We start from the raw sequence: 20,135 nt of genomic DNA, 5'->3' as shown, positions 1-20,135 counted from the left end.
AAACTCCAAATAAGCACTCTAGATATACCAAAAAATACTAAATATTATACAGGGAAAAAAAGAACATTTAAAGCAGCAATGTGAAAAATCTCTCTTTTTTTTTTAAAATATCAGTTCTGTAGAATTATATAATATTGTCTGCATTTTTTTAACTGCTAATCATCCTTTGGTTGTTACAGCAACCATTTAAAAAGACATATCCACTTCCTATTTTAAAGCAGACACCTTTTTGAGCTCTGTCCTTTGGCAACAAAGTATCACAAACAGATCTGCTGCCGTGTTCCAAACAGCAGACGGTCTATTACACTGAAAGCTGCAACAATGTGTTGCACTGTATAATATAATGTTACATTACAGCTGCAGCATTTCACAGACTGCAGCACAGTGTTAGAAGGCGGACAATCTTAGAGAAGGGAGCTGCAGTACGGAATAAGGTGCGTGCTGGCGTGCGTCAGAGAGGACGTAGACAAGACCCACCCTTATCCGGGATCTATATCTCACCATGTGTGACCGGCTGTCCCGGCTATGTATATTTACTTATAAAGCCCTTATGTTTGAGGGATACATTTAGCGCCTTAGGTTATTTACAGAAGAGTGGTTTAGCCGTTTAGTGCTTATTGACATTACAGGTGTTGTACTCAGTCTACTGTGTTACTGAGAGGACATTGGTGTAAAATGTGTTTTAATTTTGACGTATGATAAATATTTCCGTATATTTGTATTTTTTGGTTTGGAATCCGTTCATTCTATTTCCTGTCTCTGGGTAACCCCCAGTGTACAGCTCCAAATCTTTCTTTGGAGGTGTCTGAAGCTTCTGAATTATCTTCGCATTTCCAAGTCACAAATCCATACGTGAGCACGGGAAGAATACACTGGTCAAAAACTTTGAAACACAGTGGAGGGTTCCCTGGAAATAGTGTCTCGTTTCTTCCAAATGTGTTCCATCCCATCTTCATTCTTCTATTGATTTCATTCAAAAGCTTCCACGTTCCATTGTTATTTGCTGGCCACGGTAGACAGCCTTCGACTTCTACTCATTTATTGGAATCGCAGACTTCGTTGATTTGTTGAACATCACTTTGGTCTTGCTAAGATTCATACGGAGGTCCACATTCTTCGTTGCTTTGGCGAGCTACACAATTTGCTGCCGCAGGTCTTTTGGACCTATGGCAAAAATAACACGGTCATCTGCAAATCATAGGCGACTTAAATATTCACTGTTTCTTTAGGATTTGTTTTTTCCCCCCAATTTAATTTCTTGAACAATTCTTCAAGCGTTGCCATGAAAAGCTTTGGGGACCTGGCGTCTCCCTGCAGCACTCCTTTGCTGATCCTAATTTTGCTTGTAATTTAATGCTTGTTGTGGCATTCTCGTAAATGTTCTTTATGATATCAACCTGCACTTCAACATTTTGTCGTCTTAATGCATCTAGGCCCGATGAGGTGTAGACAGATATGCTTTTTCATAACCCATGAATCCTAAGCCCAGTGGTAGATCGTACTCATTACTTCGGGAAATCACTTCTTGTACGACTTGGATGTGGTCCATTGTGTTATATCCACTGCAAAATCCCGCTGGTTCTCTAAGCTGGGCAGAGTCCAGGGCCCGTTGTAGCCGATAAGCGAGTAAAATCTTGTAAGTGACTGGAAGTAGAAAGAATGGTCTGTAGTTCTTGTTCCTCTTTCTTCTGGAGGAGGATAACTATGGCGTTACTCCATTGCTCTGGAATGTTCCTGTTTTTCATGCAGCGTGTAGAGTTTTGCACACGCACATACACACAAAAACACAACACATATATAACAAATATTACATATGACATATTAGCATACCAAAGTATTTTTGCAGTTAGTGACGTCCCTTCTGGAATGTATTTTTCATACAGCGATAGGCCAGGAACGTAGTATCTAGTGACCTGCTGGAACTGGATATGGCCCACGATGGAGCTAGATAACCTGCAATGAACACACGTGTTAACTGAGCATCATCATGTGCAGAAGGAAACAGAATGAACCGCTAGAAGTCCGCAGTGAAGACCGACACGGAGCACACACAGGATAACTGCATTGGTTTTTTTGTTACTGATTAATATGACAGATTCATACCTGAAAAAGACTCCTTTGTCTGTAATTGAACCAACAAAGCCACTAACCAGCTGTCCCTCCTCAAGCTTGTCAATGGACGGGATTTCTGCATCCACCACATTGCTTTTACTTCTGGGATTTGTCCTGTAACAAGAGAAGAGAATTTTAAAGAGGAGATCCAAGCTGCTGCATTTCCCCCCATTCTTTTACATAGGATTGAAACAGGGGGTCTTCAGAGCTGAACCCCATTAATTTCAGCTCCAGGATTCCCCTGCTCTTGCCTCCGTAGGTGCCGGTGGCCGCTCCTCTAGCAGGGTTAACGTAATGGCGGATTTTCCGTGCGGGCAAATAGGAAGCCGTGACGTCATCAGGTGCGGCTTCCTATTGGCCCACATGACGCTGGAGCTTTTAACTTTGCCGAGATATCGGCACCCCCTTTCGGGGGTCTGTATCCTGGAAAGCAGGGGGCCCCGGGATCTGGAATGAATGGGGTTCAGTTCCAGGGACCTCCTGCTTCAAACCTAGGTTTTAAAAGACTGCAGTCGGAAGAAGAATGACATATTGCATCTCCTGCATGGGACCGCGCCTGCAGGGCGCGGCAATAAAGAATATGAGGGCAATGCCAGACATATTGCATCTCCCGCGTGGGACCGCGCTCTGCAGGGCGCGGCAATAAAGAATATGACGGCAATGCCAGACATATTGCATCTCCTGCGTGGGACCGCGCTCTGCAGGGCGCGGCAATAAAGAATATGACGGCAATGCCAGACATATTGCATCTCCTGCGTGGGACCGCGCTCTGCCGGGCGCGGCAATAAAGAATATGACGGCAATGCCAGACATATTGCATCTCCCGCGTGGGACCGCGCTCTGCAGGGCGCGGCAATAAAGAATATGACGACAATGCCAGACATTTGTATCTTCTGCTTGTGAAGTGGCCTAAAAGCAGCATTGGTTCTTAAACCACTTCCAGTCCATGACGTAACCTGCTGGGAAGCAATGTCTTCCATTCACTCCCAAGCTGGACCAAAGACAGCCAAGGAACCATATAATTCCCCAAGTAATTACTGTAGTATAAGAAAAGCCAGCGGGTTCTGGCATAAAACAAACACAGAAATATAACAGCGTGACAAACACTCTGCTCCAGTGGCCAGAATGGTGAATAACTCTTAATATTACATTTTAAAGCAACAACTGCAGTCTCCTAGCATAGATACATTTTCTTATACAGATTGTTGCTTTTACATTGTTACATAGTAGATGAGGTTGAAAAAAGACATGCGCCCATCAAGTTCAACCTATGCTAAATTTAGACGACAGATACTCTATCCTATATCTATACTTAATTACTGATCCAGAGGAAGGCAAACAAAAAACTCCAGTGTCATATCATCCAATGATATCTCATAAGGGGGGAAATAAATTCCTTCCCGACTCCAAGAATTGGCAATCGGATTACTCCCTGGATCAACATCCTTCCCATGTTTACTTATTTGGTGTATCCCTGTATACTGTACGTTTCCTTTCTAAAAAGATGTCCAACCTTTTTTTGAACAAATTTATTGTATCTGCCATCACAGTCTCCATGGGTAATGAATTCCACATTGTAACTGCCCTTTTTAATTTCTTATTTCATTACAAAGTTTGCTGCAGTCAGTTGCCAGCTTTGTACTATGCAGGGAAACAAACGTATAATAAGAACAGCAACTTCAACCAAAATACCTGTTTGTGCAAGAATGTAGTGGAATAAAAAGCAGTACACAAATAAACTACACAAGCCGTTACCTAGACTGTCTCAGAGACACCTCAATGGTCTTCGAAGTGGAGACAATACAACACCTGTATTTGGAGAGAGGAAAAAACAGGGATTGTTAAAAAATAAACAATTGTTATTTTGTGATATTAGCAAGTTAAATATTTGAAAGAATAGTTTGGATCTACAGGAAAGATATTTAAATGTATTGAAGGAGAGGCTCAGTGAGTAAAGACACTGACTGGCACTGTGTTTGGAGGAAGGGAACCTGGTTCAATTCCCAGTGTCGGCTCCTTGTGACATTGGGCAAGTCACTTTATCTCCCTGTGCCTCAGGCACCAAAAACATAGATTGTAAGCTCCACAGGGCAGGACATGCGCCTGCAAAATGTCTCTAAAGCGCTAAAACTAGCAGCGCTGTACAAGAACATGCGGTTATTGTTATTATTGATGTGGATGAGGTGCATGATGTACAAACCATTCACTGTTCGGTTCTAACAATAAGCTCAAAGTAACACGAAACAGCCCTACATTGCTACTGGAAGCTGGGCATTCTGAACATTTATAAGCAGATCTAAAGTCCCTTCACGGCCAACTTTAATGCTCACTCATCCACGATTGGAAAGTTCTGTGTAAAAAGCGCTACTGGCAGTTATATGGGGAAAGGAATTACAATTCCACAGAGTACTTCTAATATGTTATTGAGCGAGAGGTTTTATACGGCTGCAGTAAACAAAGACTTTATATTAACTTCAGCGATATTACTGGTGACACTACCGTAGCTACTGCCATATGCGGTCCTTCAGGCACGAAGGGAAATCGTTGTCAAATTCAGAGTTCACCAAAACAATTACCCACAGCAGTTCATTAATGAAGCTTTCCCTGGGTTTAGCTTGGATAGATTATATTGGGTTTTTAAATAGCTACATTTTCAAGTAAAATCATTCCAGCCCTTTCTAGTGATAAGTGCAGATGGTTGAGGAGGTGATTGGCTACAGATGCGTCACAGGACTTTGACGTACCAATTCTGAATGTAACCCAAATACGTGAATGTGGTCAGACCGCATTATAATACTGTAAACCCTTCATTCAATACACCTACTAAACATAACAGGTTCCGAACAAGGTTTGCCAAACTGTGCATAGAGCAATCCAATTGGTTGATCCTAACCCGACAAACTTTCCAGCGCTGAAGTTCTCCAATGAAGCCTCGGCATAGCAGTCACTTATATGAAACAGGCCGGCTTTCCCAGTCTTTCCAAACGGGAGGGACACAACGAGGCCGGTGCCTGGGATCACTTTCTTCACACAGCCGATTAGAACGGAACCTTCGCTCAGGGTATAGACCTCTGTGAAGACACGAACCAGGCCAGCTTACTTTAACACCAAGCCATCGAACAAAAGCAACATTCCAGCATGTTTCAATATAGTACAGGCATACCCCGCATTAACGTACGCAATGGGACCGGAGCATGTATGTAAAGCGAAAATGTACTTAAAGTGAAGCACTACCTTTTTCCCACTGATCGATGCATGTACTGTACTGCAATCGTCATATACGTGCATAACTGATATAAATAACGCATTTGTAACAGGCTCTATAGTCTCCCCGCTTGCCACAGCTTTGGCACAGGTAGGGAGCCAGTATTGCTGTTCAGGACGTGCTGACAGGCGCATGCGCGAGCTGCCGTTTGCCTATTGAGCGAGATGTACTTACTCGCGAGTGTACTTAAAGTGAGTGTCCTTAAACCGGGGTATGCTTGTACAATTGTGCGAACGTTTCAGAACTCCAGGGGATGATTGTGCAGTTGTGATCCATGGTTTCTTAATTATAGACTCATCATACTGGTTCAGGGTACTAGCCTTTTTCATACTTCGTATATGTTTCAAAAGCTTGAAATCAATATAAACTTCACCAATACAGGTAGGCCTCGCTATACAACGGTGCGTTACCAGTCGAACGGCTTATCCGACGCCAGATAATGCATTCCGTTGAACGCATTACACAACATCGGATTTTTTTTAACAACTCTGAAATTACATTTTTAATGTACTATAATGTAACAAGCATTTTTGTTTCTATAGCAACCATTTACAAAGTCGCATCCCCTTTCTCTTCCGAAACAGGCTCTGGCACACCCCTTTTTGAACCCTGCCCTCTCTCTATCAGTGCACCAATTGAATCTAGTGACTGCCTGGTCACATGATCTTCCCCACAGAACTTTGCCTCTTTGGTCCTCTTCTGCTGCACTGACAGACATTTAGTGAACCGCCGATCCGAATCTTTGCTGATCGATCACAGAACGACAACTGAGCTAATTACTTATCAATATTGATGCACATATTAAAGGGGGGGGGGAAACGTCAGCTTGGACTGCTGCATTAATTACACTAAAGTCAACACTTGCACTGTCAGCCTAATAATGAGCCGTGTTGGAAACAATGACATGTTCTCAGTCTAATAACACCGGTGGGTTGGGTAAGGAATGTAACATTAGCGCTTACACACTTAGATCTGCTTCCTATGTCCCAAGAGAATACAAATAACTATTTCCTGCACTGCAGCAGCTCAAACTTCCTCCACTTTTACATTCAGATTTTTTTGTAGTGCATGAACCCTGGAAAAGCAATCACACCGGACATTACCTGTAAGTGACAAGCAGAGGTGTGTATGAGTGATGTCCGGGCCAACCACCGTGGCAGACAGGGCCTGGCCGTGCTTGAAACTTTTTTCGGGGCGCTTTAAAATCTGAAGAACAAGAATTACTTAACACAGAGGAAAAAAACACTTTACAAAAAGATCTCACACTGGTTTGTTAGGAAAGTGAGGCTGGTTTCACTGGGACCGTGTGTGGCACAATTAGGAACAGGTTACATTTTAGGATTCTCAGATGTCACAAGTGACAAATGAATCATGTGACAGGTGTGTCGTACAACCACACACAGGCGAGTCACACCGATGTAAAGATTTAGCAAGACCTACTGGCCCCAGTGTCGCAGCTAAAACAAAAAAAAAGCACACGCCCGTGGAGCTGGGGACAGCCTGTCGCAATTGTGCTGGGGGTGGTTCATGCTTCAGGATTGTGTCTCTCCGCTCACCGCAACATTAATCCGTTCGGGCCACGCAAACCTTAAAGCAGCAAAAACTTGAAAAATTCTGATATAGTTCTGCAATATTAGATTTTTTTTTAAACTCCCAATGCCATTTTAAATAAAAAAATTGAATGTACTGATCATCCTATGGTTGCTACCGCAATTATTTAGAAAGTCATATCCACTATCCCTTTTGAAAAGGCTCTCCCACCTCCCCCAAACACACCTTTTTGTGCTCTGCCCTTTGGCAACAAAGTATCACAAACAGATCTGTTGCTGTGTTCCAAACAGCAGACAGTCTATTACTCTGAAACCTCTAACAATAATGTGTTGCACTTATTAATATAATGTTACATATCAGCTGCAGCATTTCACCGACTACAGCACAGAGTTAGAAGGCTGCCATTTAGTTAGGCACACAATCAGGATTTTTACAGATTTAGAACAGGAGTGCCAAACGACTGCCAGTTTAGGTAAGAATGTAGAATTATACACTGCCACATGCTTTACATATACAAATAAGAGAAATAAAGGGGGGGGATGTAGTATTGCTGCTTTAAGGTTTGCTATATCTGTATATGCGCAGTATGCAACATCGGCCACCTGAATATCATGGTAAACTAATCAGCGGGAGGGTTTATCTGCTTCAGAGGGGCACAACATATAGTGGATCGGGAGTAAAATGGGTACGATTTATCTCCAAAAATACATCGGATTGTAAATAATAAAACCAGTGTAAATCGTCAACGCGTTTCAAGTTAAGACAAGTAAAAAAAAATAGTTTGCTCTCTATGTCAACTCAACCACAGAACTATGGCTCCTGTACTAATCTAGCTGTCAAATATTTCATGTCCACTGGCGCCGTCAGTGAGTGGAGCGAGTGGTGTGTGGGATTGTGAGATGTTTGCTTAGTCCTGCCCCAGACAAAGTGCTCATCTCACACATCATGCGACACAGTGGGTGCAGCACGGAGGTAACCGGGGATGTTCTCACCTTGGATGACTGGGAAAGGAGCAGCAGTTCAACTCGCCCACGGATTTCGGGTGCAATCTCCACCTCCAGATATTTCTTCTCTTTATTATACTACAGAGGGGGCAAAACAAATGCAAAAGCCGTTGGGTCTTTGTTCACAGCACCACGAAAACAACACGTCAAAATAATGACTTCACTTATTCCTAGAAACTGCGGTTATCAGAGAAATTAGGCATCTTATTAGGGCTAATGCAGATTTTCGCTTGCCCTTCGCACAAGGTGCAACCACTAGCAACCGACCAAAATGTACATTTTGTAAAGAACATAATCTAATGGTCTTTCTTAAACAAATGTAACCATGCTTAAAGCAAAGATTTGGCTGCTGTGTCTTTGCTATTGAAGCAAATCTTCCCTTTCATCTAATCAAGGACAGGGTGGGCAAAAGCTAGAGGCATCGCGTGACTGAAACACTACCCCGTTCAAACAGCCAATAAAGGTCGGGGATCGGACGAGGTTACTGTGCAAACACAACAAATGTCTCTGCCGAACACGTTTAAAGACTAACTTAAAATGTACTGTATTTACAAATAGTTATAGGAGGCCAATTTGTATAAGAAATACATCCACCACTCAAATTTACCTCCCCCCTCAATGTCAAAATATAATGTTCCTGAAATTAGATTGTAAGCCCTTCGGGCAGGGACTCTTACCTAAATGTCACTTATGTCTGAATGCATTTATTTCCATTATGTGTTACTTGTAATTTATATGATTGTCACGTGTATTACTGCTGTGAAGCGCTATGTACATTAATGGCGCTATATAAACAAAGTTATACATACATACTCAAGAGTATGAAAACCCCTGTCCCCGGGAGAAACAGGAACAGAATGTAGAAAGACCTCATACTTCTGCTTTTATTAAGGACCAGCAAGCAGCTCATACCCAACATGAGAGAATGCAGAATATATTCCATAGTTACATAGTAGATGAGGTTGAAAAAAGACATCCGTCCATCAAGTTCAACCTATGCTAAATTTAGACAACAGATACTTTATCCTATATCTATACTTATTGATCCAGAGGAAGGCAAACAAAAAACCCCATTAAGGGGAAAAATTAATTCCTTCCTGACTCCAAGAATTGGCAATCGGATTAATCCCTGGATCAACATTCTTCCCATGTATACTTATTTGGTATATCCCTGTATACCTTTCCCATCTAAAAAGATGTCCAACCTTTTTTTGAACAAATCTATTGTATCTGCCATCACAGTCTCCATGGGTAATGAATTCCACATTTTAACTGCCCTTACTGTAAAGAACCCTTTCCTTTGTTACTGGTGAAATTTCCTTTCCTCCAACCTTAAGGGATGGCCCCGAGTCCTTTGTACTGCCCGTGGGATGAATAGTTCTTTTGAAAGCTCCTTGTATTGTCCCTGAATATATTTGTATATAGTTATCATATCCCCTCTTAGACGCCTCTTTTCTAATGTAAATAAATCTAATTTAGCTAGCCTCTCCTCGTAAGTTAGAATGTCCATCCCCTTTATTAATTTGGTGGCTCTTCTCTGCACTCTCTCTAGTTCCATAATGTCTTTTCTTAGGATTGGTGCCCAAAATTGTACTCCATATTCAAGGTGTGGTCTTACTAATGCTTTGTAAAGGGGCATAATTATGTTTACTTCCCTTCCATCCATTGCCCGTTTGATGCAAGATAAGATCTTGTTTGCCTTTGCAGCTACTGCATGACATTGGGCACTATTGCTAAGCCTGCTGTCTACAAGCACTCCTAAATCCTTCTCCATCAAGGATTCCCCCAATATATCTCCATTTAATTTGTAAATCGCCTTTTTATTCTTGTACCCCAAATGCATAACCTTACATTTATCTGTATTAAACCTCATCTGCCATTTACCTGCCCACGTTTCAAATTAGAACACAGGGCGTGTAAGGGGAATGAACGCAACGTACAAGTGTTGCTTTTTCACTTTGGAGTACCTTACAGCATTGCAGAGTACCAATAGAAGTACTTCTATTGTTGTATTATGCGATTACAAAGTTATCCATGTATCAGATAACAGCCCACTGTGCTCAGTATAGCGCGGTGGTTGGAAAAGTCACCATTTCTACCAGTCCCTAACAATGCTGTTTTCTAGCTATATTTCACTGTAACAAGTACCTTCAGCACATAGCAGGTAACCTTCTGACCAGCCGCGTACGTTTTCAGCTCCGTCGCTGGGGGTACTCGGTCTTCAACGTTCATTAAACTGCAAGAAAAGATAAACAGGCGTGACTGCTCAAGGGGTCAACAGATTGTCACAGACAGGTACAACATTCCGGGTGAGAATAATTGGGTTACAACATGTATACAGAAGGGAAAGACAGACAAACCCTATAACATGCGCATTCGTGGATATCTTATTATACAATGGAATAGTTACTGTGAATATACTGAGAAATAAGACCTAACTTTCACTAAATATTTCTTAAAACTAAGTAACAAATTTAGAGATTCAAGTTTTCTAAAATCAAGGGATAGAACGGGGAAACAAGACCGAATTGCTTGTATTATACAAATAGATGCCCCAATATATGGGGTGGAGGGGCTAATACTGGCTGTAAAAAATGTTACGTGCAAATAGTTACCTGTAACTCTTGTGCGGGGAAGAGAAAGATAATGTTATCTATAAATCTAGCAGTGTCAGCGCCCTCTGGAGGTATCACACTAGTGTTGCGTAATATTGTAATGTTGTGGTGGGAAGAAATGGCAGCTTCTACCCAATACTGGTCACCATGACCTATCTCTCCTATCCCCAAATATACACAGGAGTCCGACGCCGTTATCCTCCAATACTGAGAGCCAAGACCTATCTCTCCTATCCCCAAATATACACAGGAGTCCGACGCCTTTATCCTCCAATACCGAGAGCCAAGACCTATCTCTCCTATCCCCAAATATACACAGGAGTCCGATGCCTTTATCCTCCAATATTGAGAGCCAAGACCTATCTCTCCTATCCCCAAATATACACAGGAGTCCGACGCCGTTATCCTCCAATACTGAGAGCCAAGACCTATCTCTCCTATCCCCAAATATACACAGGAGTCCGACGCCTTTATCCTCCAATACTGAGAGCCGAGACCTATCTCTCCTATCCCCAAATATACACAGGAGTCCGACGCCTTTATCCTCCAATACTGAGAGCCAAGACCTATCTCTCCTATCCCCAAATATACACAGGAGTCCGACGCCTTTATCCTCCAATACTGAGAGCCAAGACCTATCTCTCCTATCCCCAAATATACACAGGAGTCCGACGCCGTTATCCTCCAATACTGAGAGCCGAGACCTATCTCTCCTATCCCCAAATATACACAGGAGTACGACGCCGTTATCCTCCAATACTGAGAGCCAAGACCTATCTCTCCTATCCCCAAATATACACAGGAGTCCGACGCCGTTATCCTCCAATACTGAGAGCCGAGACCTATCTCTCCTATCCCCAAATATACACAGGAGTCCGACGCCGTTATCCTCCAATACTGAGAGCCGAGACCTATCTCTCCTATCCCCAAATATACACAGGAGTCCGACGCCGTTATCCTCCAATACCGAGAGCCGAGACCTATCTCTCCTATCCCCAAATATACACAGGAGTCCGACGCCTTTATCCTCCAATACCGAGAGCCGAGACCTATCTCTCCTATCCCCAAATATACACAGGAGTCCGACGCCTTTATCCTCCAATACTGAGAGCCGAGACCTATCTCTATATCCCCAAATATACACAGGAGTCCGACGCCGTTATCCTCCAATACTGAGAGCCGAGACCTATCTCTCCTATCCCCAAATATACACAGGAGTCCGACGCCGTTATCCTCCAATACCGAGAGCCGAGACCTATCTCTCCTATCCCCAAATATACACAGGAGTCCGACGCCGTTATCCTCCAATACTGAGAGCCGAGACCTATCTCTCCTATCCCCAAATATACACAGGAGTCCGACGCCTTTATCCTCCAATACTGAGAGCCGAGACCTATCTCTCCTATCCCCAAATATACACAGGAGTCCGACGCCGTTATCCTCCAATACTGAGAGCCGAGACCTATCTCTCCTATCCCCAAATATACACAGGAGTCCGACGCCGTTATCCTCAAATACTGAGAGCCGAGACCTATCTCTCCGATCCCCAAATATACACAGGAGTCCGACGCCTTTATCCTCCAATACTGAGAGCCGAGACCTATCTCTATATCCCCAAATATACACAGGAGTCCGACGCCTTTATCCTCCAATACTGAGAGCCAAGACCTCTCTCTCCTATCCCCAAATATACACAGGAGTCCGACGCCGTTATCCTCCAATACTGAGAGCCGAGACCTATCTCTCCTATCCCCAAATATACACAGGAGTCCGACGCCGTTATCCTCCAATACTGAGAGCCGAGACCTATCTCTCCTATCCCCAAATATACACAGGAGTCCGACGCCGTTATCCTCCAATACTGAGAGCCGAGACCTATCTCTCCTATCCCCAAATATACACAGGAGTCCGACGCCTTTATCCTTCAATACTGAGAGCCAAGACCTATCTCTCCTATCCCCAAATATACACAGGAGTCCGACGCCTTTATCCTCCAATACTGAGAGCCGAGACCTATCTCTCCGATCCCCAAATATACACAGGAGTCCGACGCCTTTATCCTCCAATACTGAGAGCCGAGACCTATCTCTATATCCCCAAATATACACAGGAGTCCGACGCCGTTATCCTCCAATACTGAGAGCCAAGACCTATCTCTCCTATCCCCAAATATACACAGGAGTCCGACGCCGTTATCCTCCAATACCGAGAGCCGAGACCTATCTCTCCTATCCCCAAATATACACAGGAGTCCGACGCCTTTATCCTCCAATACCGAGAGCCGAGACCTATCTCTATATCCCCAAATATACACAGGAGTCCGACGCCGTTATCCTCCAATACTGAGAGCCGAGACCTATCTCTATATCCCCAAATATACACAGGAGTCCGACGCCTTTATCCTCCAATACTGAGAGCCGAGACCTATCTCTCCTATCCCCAAATATACACAGGAGTCCGACGCCTTTATCCTCCAATACTGAGAGCCGAGACCTCTCTCTCCTATCCCCAAATATACACAGGAGTCCGACGCCTTTATCCTCCAATACTGAGAGCCAAGACCTATCTCTCCTATCCCCAAATATACACAGGAGTCCGACGCCGTTATCCTCCAATACTGAGAGCCAAGACCAATCTCTCCTATCCCCAAATATACACAGGAGTCCGACGCCTTTATCCTCCAATACTGAGAGCCGAGACCTATCTCTCCTATCCCCAAATATACACGGGAGTGCGACGCCGTTATCCTCCAATACTGAGAGCCGAGACCTATCTCTATATCCCCAAATATACACAGGAGTCCGACGCCGTTATCCTCCAATACTGAGAGCCAAGACCTATCTCTCCTATCCCCAAATGTACACAGGAGTCCGACGCCGTTATCCTCCAATACTGAGAGCCGAGACCTATCTCTCCTATCCCCAAATATACACAGGAGTCCGACGCCGTTATCCTCCAATACTGAGAGCCGAGACCTATCTCTCCTATCCCCAAATATACACAGGAGTCCGACGCCTTTATCCTCCAATACCGAGAGCCGAGACCTATCTCTCCTATCCCCAAATATACACAGGAGTCCGACGCCTTTATCCTCCAATACCGAGAGCCGAGACCTATCTCTTCTATCCCCAAATATACACAGGAGTCCGACGCCTTTATCCTCCAATACCGAGAGCCAAGACCTGTCTCTCCTATCCCCAAATATACACAGGAGTCCGACGCCTTTATCCTCCAATACTGAGAGCCGAGACCTATCTCTCCTATCCCCAAATATACACAGGAGTCCGACGCCATTATCCTCCAATACTGAGAGCCGAGACCTATCTCTTCTATCCCCAAATATACACAGGAGTCCGACGCCTTTATCCTCCAATACCGAGAGCCGAGACCTATCTCTCCTATCCCCAAATATACACAGGAGTCCGACGCCGTTATCCTCCAATACTGAGAGCCGAGACCTATCTCTCCTATCCCCAAATATACACAGGAGTCCGACGCCGTTATCCTCCAATACCGAGAGCCGAGACCTATCTCTCCTATCCCCAAATATACACAGGAGTCCGACGCCTTTATCCTCCAATACCGAGAGCCGAGACCTATCTCTCCTATCCCCAAATATACACAGGAGTCCGACGCCTTTATCCTCCAATACTGAGAGCCGAGACCTATCTCTATATCCCCAAATATACACAGGAGTCCGACGCCGTTATCCTCCAATACTGAGAGCCGAGACCTATCTCTCCTATCCCCAAATATACACAGGAGTCCGACGCCGTTATCCTCCAATACCGAGAGCCGAGACCTATCTCTCCTATCCCCAAATATACACAGGAGTCCGACGCCGTTATCCTCCAATACTGAGAGCCGAGACCTATCTCTCCTATCCCCAAATATACACAGGAGTCCGACGCCGTTATCCTCCAATACTGAGAGCCGAGACCTATCTCTCCTATCCCCAAATATACACAGGAGTCCGACGCCGTTATCCTCCAATACTGAGAGCCGAGACCTATCTCTCCGATCCCCAAATATACACAGGAGTCCGACGCCTTTATCCTCCAATACTGAGAGCCGAGACCTATCTCTATATCCCCAAATATACACAGGAGTCCGACGCCTTTATCCTCCAATACTGAGAGCCAAGACCTCTCTCTCCTATCCCCAAATATACACAGGAGTCCGACGCCGTTATCCTCCAATACTGAGAGCCGAGACCTATCTCTCCTATCCCCAAATATACACAGGAGTCCGACGCCGTTATCCTCCAATACTGAGAGCCGAGACCTATCTCTCCTATCCCCAAATATACACAGGAGTCCGACGCCTTTATCCTCCAATACCGAGAGCCAAGACCTGTCTCTCCTATCCCCAAATATACACAGGAGTCTGACGCCGTTATCCTCCAATACTGAGAGCCGAGACCTATCTCTCCTATCCCCAAATATACACAGGAGTCCGACGCCTTTATCCTTCAATACTGAGAGCCAAGACCTATCTCTCCTATCCCCAAATATACACAGGAGTCCGACGCCGTTATCCTCCAATACTGAGAGCCGAGACCTATCTCTATATCCCCAAATATACACAGGAGTCCGACGCCGTTATCCTCCAATACTGAGAGCCAAGACCTATCTCTCCTATCCCCAAATATACACAGGAGTCCGACGCCGTTATCCTCCAATACCGAGAGCCGAGACCTATCTCTCCTATCCCCAAATATACACAGGAGTCCGACGCCTTTATCCTCCAATACTGAGAGCCGAGACCTATCTCTATATCCCCAAATATACACAGGAGTCCGACGCCGTTATCCTCCAATACTGAGAGCCGAGACCTATCTCTATATCCCCAAATATACACAGGAGTCCGACGCCTTTATCCTCCAATACTGAGAGCCGAGACCTATCTCTCCTATCCCCAAATATACACAGGAGTCCGACGCCGTTATCCTCCAATACTGAGAGCCGAGACCTATCTCTCCTATCCCCAAATATACACAGGAGTCCGACGCCGTTATCCTTCAATACTGAGAGCCAAGACCTATCTCTCCTATCCCCAAATATACACAGGAGTACGACGCCGTTATCCTCCAATACTGAGAGCCGAGACCTATCTCTCCTATCCCCAAATATACACAGGAGTCCGACGCCTTTATCCTCCAATACTGAGAGCCGAGACCTATCTCTCCTATCCCCAAATATACACAGGAGTCCGACGCCGTTATCCTCCAATACTGAGAGCCAAGACCTCTCTCTCCTATCCCCAAATATACACAGGAGTCCGACGCCTTTATCCTTCAATACTGAGAGCCAAGACCTATCTCTCCTATCCCCAAATATACACAGGAGTCCGACGCCTTTATCCTCCAATACTGAGAGCCAAGACCTATCTCTCCTATCCCCAAATATACACAGGAGTCCGACGCCGTTATCCTCCAATACTGAGAGCCAAGACCAATCTCTCCTATCCCCAAATATACACAGGAGTCCGACGCCTTTATCCTCCAATACTGAGAGCCGAGACCTATCTCTCCTATCCCCAAATATACACGGGAGTGCGACGCCGTTATCCTCCAATACTGAGAGCCGAGACCTATCTCTATATCCCCAAATATACACAGGAGTCCGACGCCGTTATCCTCCAATACTGAGAGCCAAGACCTATCTCTCCTATCCCCAAATGTACACAGGAGTCCGACGCCGTTATCCTCCAATACTGAGAGCCGAGACCTATCTCTCCTATCCCCAAATATACACAGGAGTCCGACGCCGTTATCCTCCAATACTGAGAGCCGAGACCTATCTCTCCTATCCCCAAATATACACAGGAGTCCGACGCCTTTATCCTCCAATACCGAGAGCCGAGACCTATCTCTCCTATCCCCAAATATACACAGGAGTCCGACGCCTTTATCCTCCAATACTGAGAGCCAAGACCTGTCTCTCCTATCCCCAAATATACACAGGAGTCCGACGCCTTTATCCTCCAATACTGAGAGCCGAGACCTATCTCTCCTATCCCCAAATATACACAGGAGTCCGACGCCATTATCCTCCAATACTGAGAGCCGAGACCTATCTCTTCTATCCCCAAATATACACAGGAGTCCGACGCCTTTATCCTCCAATACCGAGAGCCGAGACCTATCTCTCCTATCCCCAAATATACACAGGAGTCCGACGCCTTTATCCTCCAATACTGAGAGCCGAGACCTATCTCTCCTATCCCCAAATATACACAGGAGTCCGACGCCGTTATCCTCCAATACTGAGAGCCAAGACCTATCTCTCCTATCCCCAAATATACACAGGAGTCCGACGCCTTTATCCTCCAATACTGAGAGCCAAGACCTGTCTCTCCTATCCCCAAATATACACAGGAGTCCGACGCCGTTATCCTCCAATACTGAGAGCCGAGACCTATCTCTCCTATCCCCAAATATACACAGGAGTCCGACGCCTTTATCCTCCAATACTGAGAGCCGAGACCTATCTCTCCTATCCCCAAATATACACAGGAGTCCGACGCCTTTATCCTCCAATACTGAGAGCCGAGACCTATCTCTCCTATCCCCAAATATACACAGGAGTCCGACGTCGTTATCCTCCAATACTGAGAGCCGAGACCTATCTCTCCTATCCCCAAATATACACAGGAGTCCGACGCCTTTATCCTCCAATACTGAGAGCCGAGACCTATCTCTCCTATCCCCAAATATACACAGGAGTCTGACGCCGTTATCCTCCAATACTGAGAGCCGAGACCTATCTCTACTATCCCCAAATATACACAGGAGTCCGACGCCGTTATCCTCCAATACTGAGAGCCAAGACCTATCTCTCCTATCCCCAAATATACACAGGAGTCCGACGCCTTTATCCTCCAATACTGAGAGCCGAGACCTATCTCTCCTATCCCCAAATATACACAGGAGTCCGACGCCGTTATCCTCCAATACTAAGAGGTGAGACCTATCTCTTCTATCCCCAAATATACACAGGAGTCCGACGCCGTTATCCTCCAATACTAAGAGGTGAGACCTATCTCTCCTATCCCCAAATATACACAGGAGTCCGACGCCTTTATCCTCCAATACTGAGAGCCGAGACCTATCTCTCCTATCCCCAAATATACACAGGAGTCCGACGCCGTTATCCTCCAATACTGAGAGCCGAGACCTATCTCTCCTATCCCCAAATATACACAGGAGTCCGACGCCTTTATCCTCCAATACTGAGAGCCAAGACCTCTCTCTCCTATCCCCAAATATACACAGGAGTCCGACGCCGTTATCCTCCAATACTGAGAGCCGAGACCTATCTCTCCTATCCCCAAATATACACAGGAGTCCGACGCCTTTATCCTCCAATACTGAGAGCCAAGACCTATCTCTCCTATCCCCAAATATACACAGGAGTCCGACGCCGTTATCCTCCAATACTGAGAGCCGAGACCTATCTCTACTATCCCCAAATATACACAGGAGTCCGACGCCTTTATCCTCCAATACTGAGAGCCAAGACCTCTCTCTCCTATCCCCAAATATACACAGGAGTCCGACGCCGTTATCCTCCAATACTGAGAGCCGAGACCTATCTCTCCTATCCCCAAATATACACAGGAGTCCGACGCCGTTATCCTCCAATACTGAGAGCCGAGACCTATCTCTCCTATCCCCAAATATACACAGGAGTCCGACGCCGTTATCCTCCAATACTAAGAGGTGAGACCTATCTCTCCTATCCCCAAATATACACAGGAGTCCGACGCCTTTATCCTCCAATACTGAGAGCCGAGACCTATCTCTCCTATCCCCAAATATACACAGGAGTCCGACGCCGTTATCCTCCAATACTGAGAGCCGAGACCTATCTCTCCTATCCCCAAATATACACAGGAGTCCGACGCCTTTATCCTCCAATACTGAGAGCCGAGACCTATCTCTCCTATCCCCAAATATACACAGGAGTCCGACGCCGTTATCCTCCAATACTGAGAGCCGAGACCTATCTCTCCTATCCCCAAATATACACAGGAGTCCGACGCCTTTATCCTCCAATACCGAGAGCCGAGACCTATCTCTCCTATCCCCAAATATACACAGGAGTCCGACGCCTTTATCCTCCAATACTGAGAGCCGAGACCTATCTCTCCTATCCCCAAATATACACAGGAGTCCGACGCCGTTATCCTCCAATACTAAGAGGTGAGACCTATCTCTCCTATCCCCAAATATACACAGGAGTCCGACGCCGTTATCCTCCAATACTGAGAGGTGAACCCGTCGGCAGGGTACACAATGGCGTTCGAGGTTTATAAACGGCATTGCATTTGTTTATTCCGTTTGTTGATGTTGAGCTCTAGATACAGATAGTTAAATCCTCCCACCTTTGAGAGCGTAGGAAGGTTATGCTGGGAATTGTATTTAACTAACTATATAACTACTCCCTGGTTTGCACCATAATTACTAGTATTACCAGTTCATTTAGCATGGTGGGCTCCCAATTACTTGCAGTTATTTACTCATTTTCTCCAAAGAGTGCCAATTTTGACTTTAAAAAAAAAAACGATTCTGTAATCTGTCAAGTACCAGCAAAATTGATTTAATTTAGCTTAGACAGAATATAAACATCAGTATACAATATCAGGCAGAACCCTATAGGTGGGTACTATAGAAATAGGAGACAGTTGCTGGTCATACTCTATTTATTGCTATGCAGGTGGATAATATCTACCTGTATGTATCTTGGTAGCAAGCCCGCTCCTTAACCAGCTGTTACTCACAGGTTGCTGATATTAATCTGAATGTAACAATTTAGTCGCTAGTTAATGCTGCATCTGACCAAATATCTATCACAGGAGTGGCCAACTCCAGTCCTCAAGGGCCACTAACAGGTCAAGTTTTCAAGATATCCCTGCTTCAGCAAAGGTGGCTCTTTGACTGAGCCACCTGCACTGAAGCAGGGATATGCTGAAAACCTGACCGATGGTGGCCCTTGAGAACAGGCGTTACCCAACCCTACCCTAGAGAGACGTTCAGCAAAGTGTTTTTTTACTTCTATTCCTACATTCCATGCACGAAGACCAGTACGAGGGCTGCACGGTCCTCAATATAGTCCCCTACATGGAAATCGTATTCATCTTTTTGAGACGCGCCAAATCCTTTATCTTGCTTTGTGCAAGAGCAATCAGGAGTCACATTAAAGGGGTTGACCTAAGAGTTTCTTACCTGGGAAGTATGCTTAGCTCCGGAACCGACTGCTTGAAATGTGGGTGGGTGATGGGCAGAAACCTGTCACAAGAAAACACAGCACTCCGCTTATAGGTGACCGTGCGTTTAATGTATAAAATACCCACATGTCTATATAGGGCTTGGGATTGCACGATCATTTCACTGCCTCAAAATATAATGCTATATTCAGTATAATTTTGAAGACCACTATCTAGATTTCAAAGATCATATTACAGAGAACGACAAGACGGAGTCTAAGAGTCAGGTCCCTTTACAGCAGGGGGGCTCAACTGCAGTCCTCAAGCCCCTCCAACAGGTCAGGTTTTCAGGATAACCAGGCATCAGCAAAGGTGGCT

At 45.1% G+C, this 20,135-nt stretch overlaps 1 protein-coding gene across 1 annotated transcript in view; it reads right to left on the bottom strand.

Annotated features, from left to right (window-relative positions):
* PDCD11 (programmed cell death 11) overlaps positions 1 to 20,135 on the bottom strand; it is a 52,662-nt gene that overhangs the window by 9,466 nt on the left and 23,061 nt on the right. Inside the window, exons 21-28 of the mRNA XM_075612517.1 lie at positions 19,777 to 19,839; positions 10,081 to 10,168; positions 7,921 to 8,010; positions 6,481 to 6,583; positions 5,006 to 5,183; positions 3,868 to 3,921; positions 2,104 to 2,226; positions 1,831 to 1,953 (exon numbers count right to left, since the gene is read on the bottom strand). Coding sequence (XP_075468632.1) covers positions 1,831 to 1,953; positions 2,104 to 2,226; positions 3,868 to 3,921; positions 5,006 to 5,183; positions 6,481 to 6,583; positions 7,921 to 8,010; positions 10,081 to 10,168; positions 19,777 to 19,839 — 822 coding nt within the window. The remainder of the gene's footprint in view (positions 1 to 1,830; positions 1,954 to 2,103; positions 2,227 to 3,867; positions 3,922 to 5,005; positions 5,184 to 6,480; positions 6,584 to 7,920; positions 8,011 to 10,080; positions 10,169 to 19,776; positions 19,840 to 20,135) is intronic.

Source organism: Ascaphus truei, chromosome 8, assembly GCF_040206685.1.
Source record: "Ascaphus truei isolate aAscTru1 chromosome 8, aAscTru1.hap1, whole genome shotgun sequence".
Taxonomy (NCBI): domain Eukaryota; kingdom Metazoa; phylum Chordata; class Amphibia; order Anura; family Ascaphidae; genus Ascaphus; species Ascaphus truei.
This window is presented reverse-complemented; position numbering and strand designations above follow the sequence as displayed.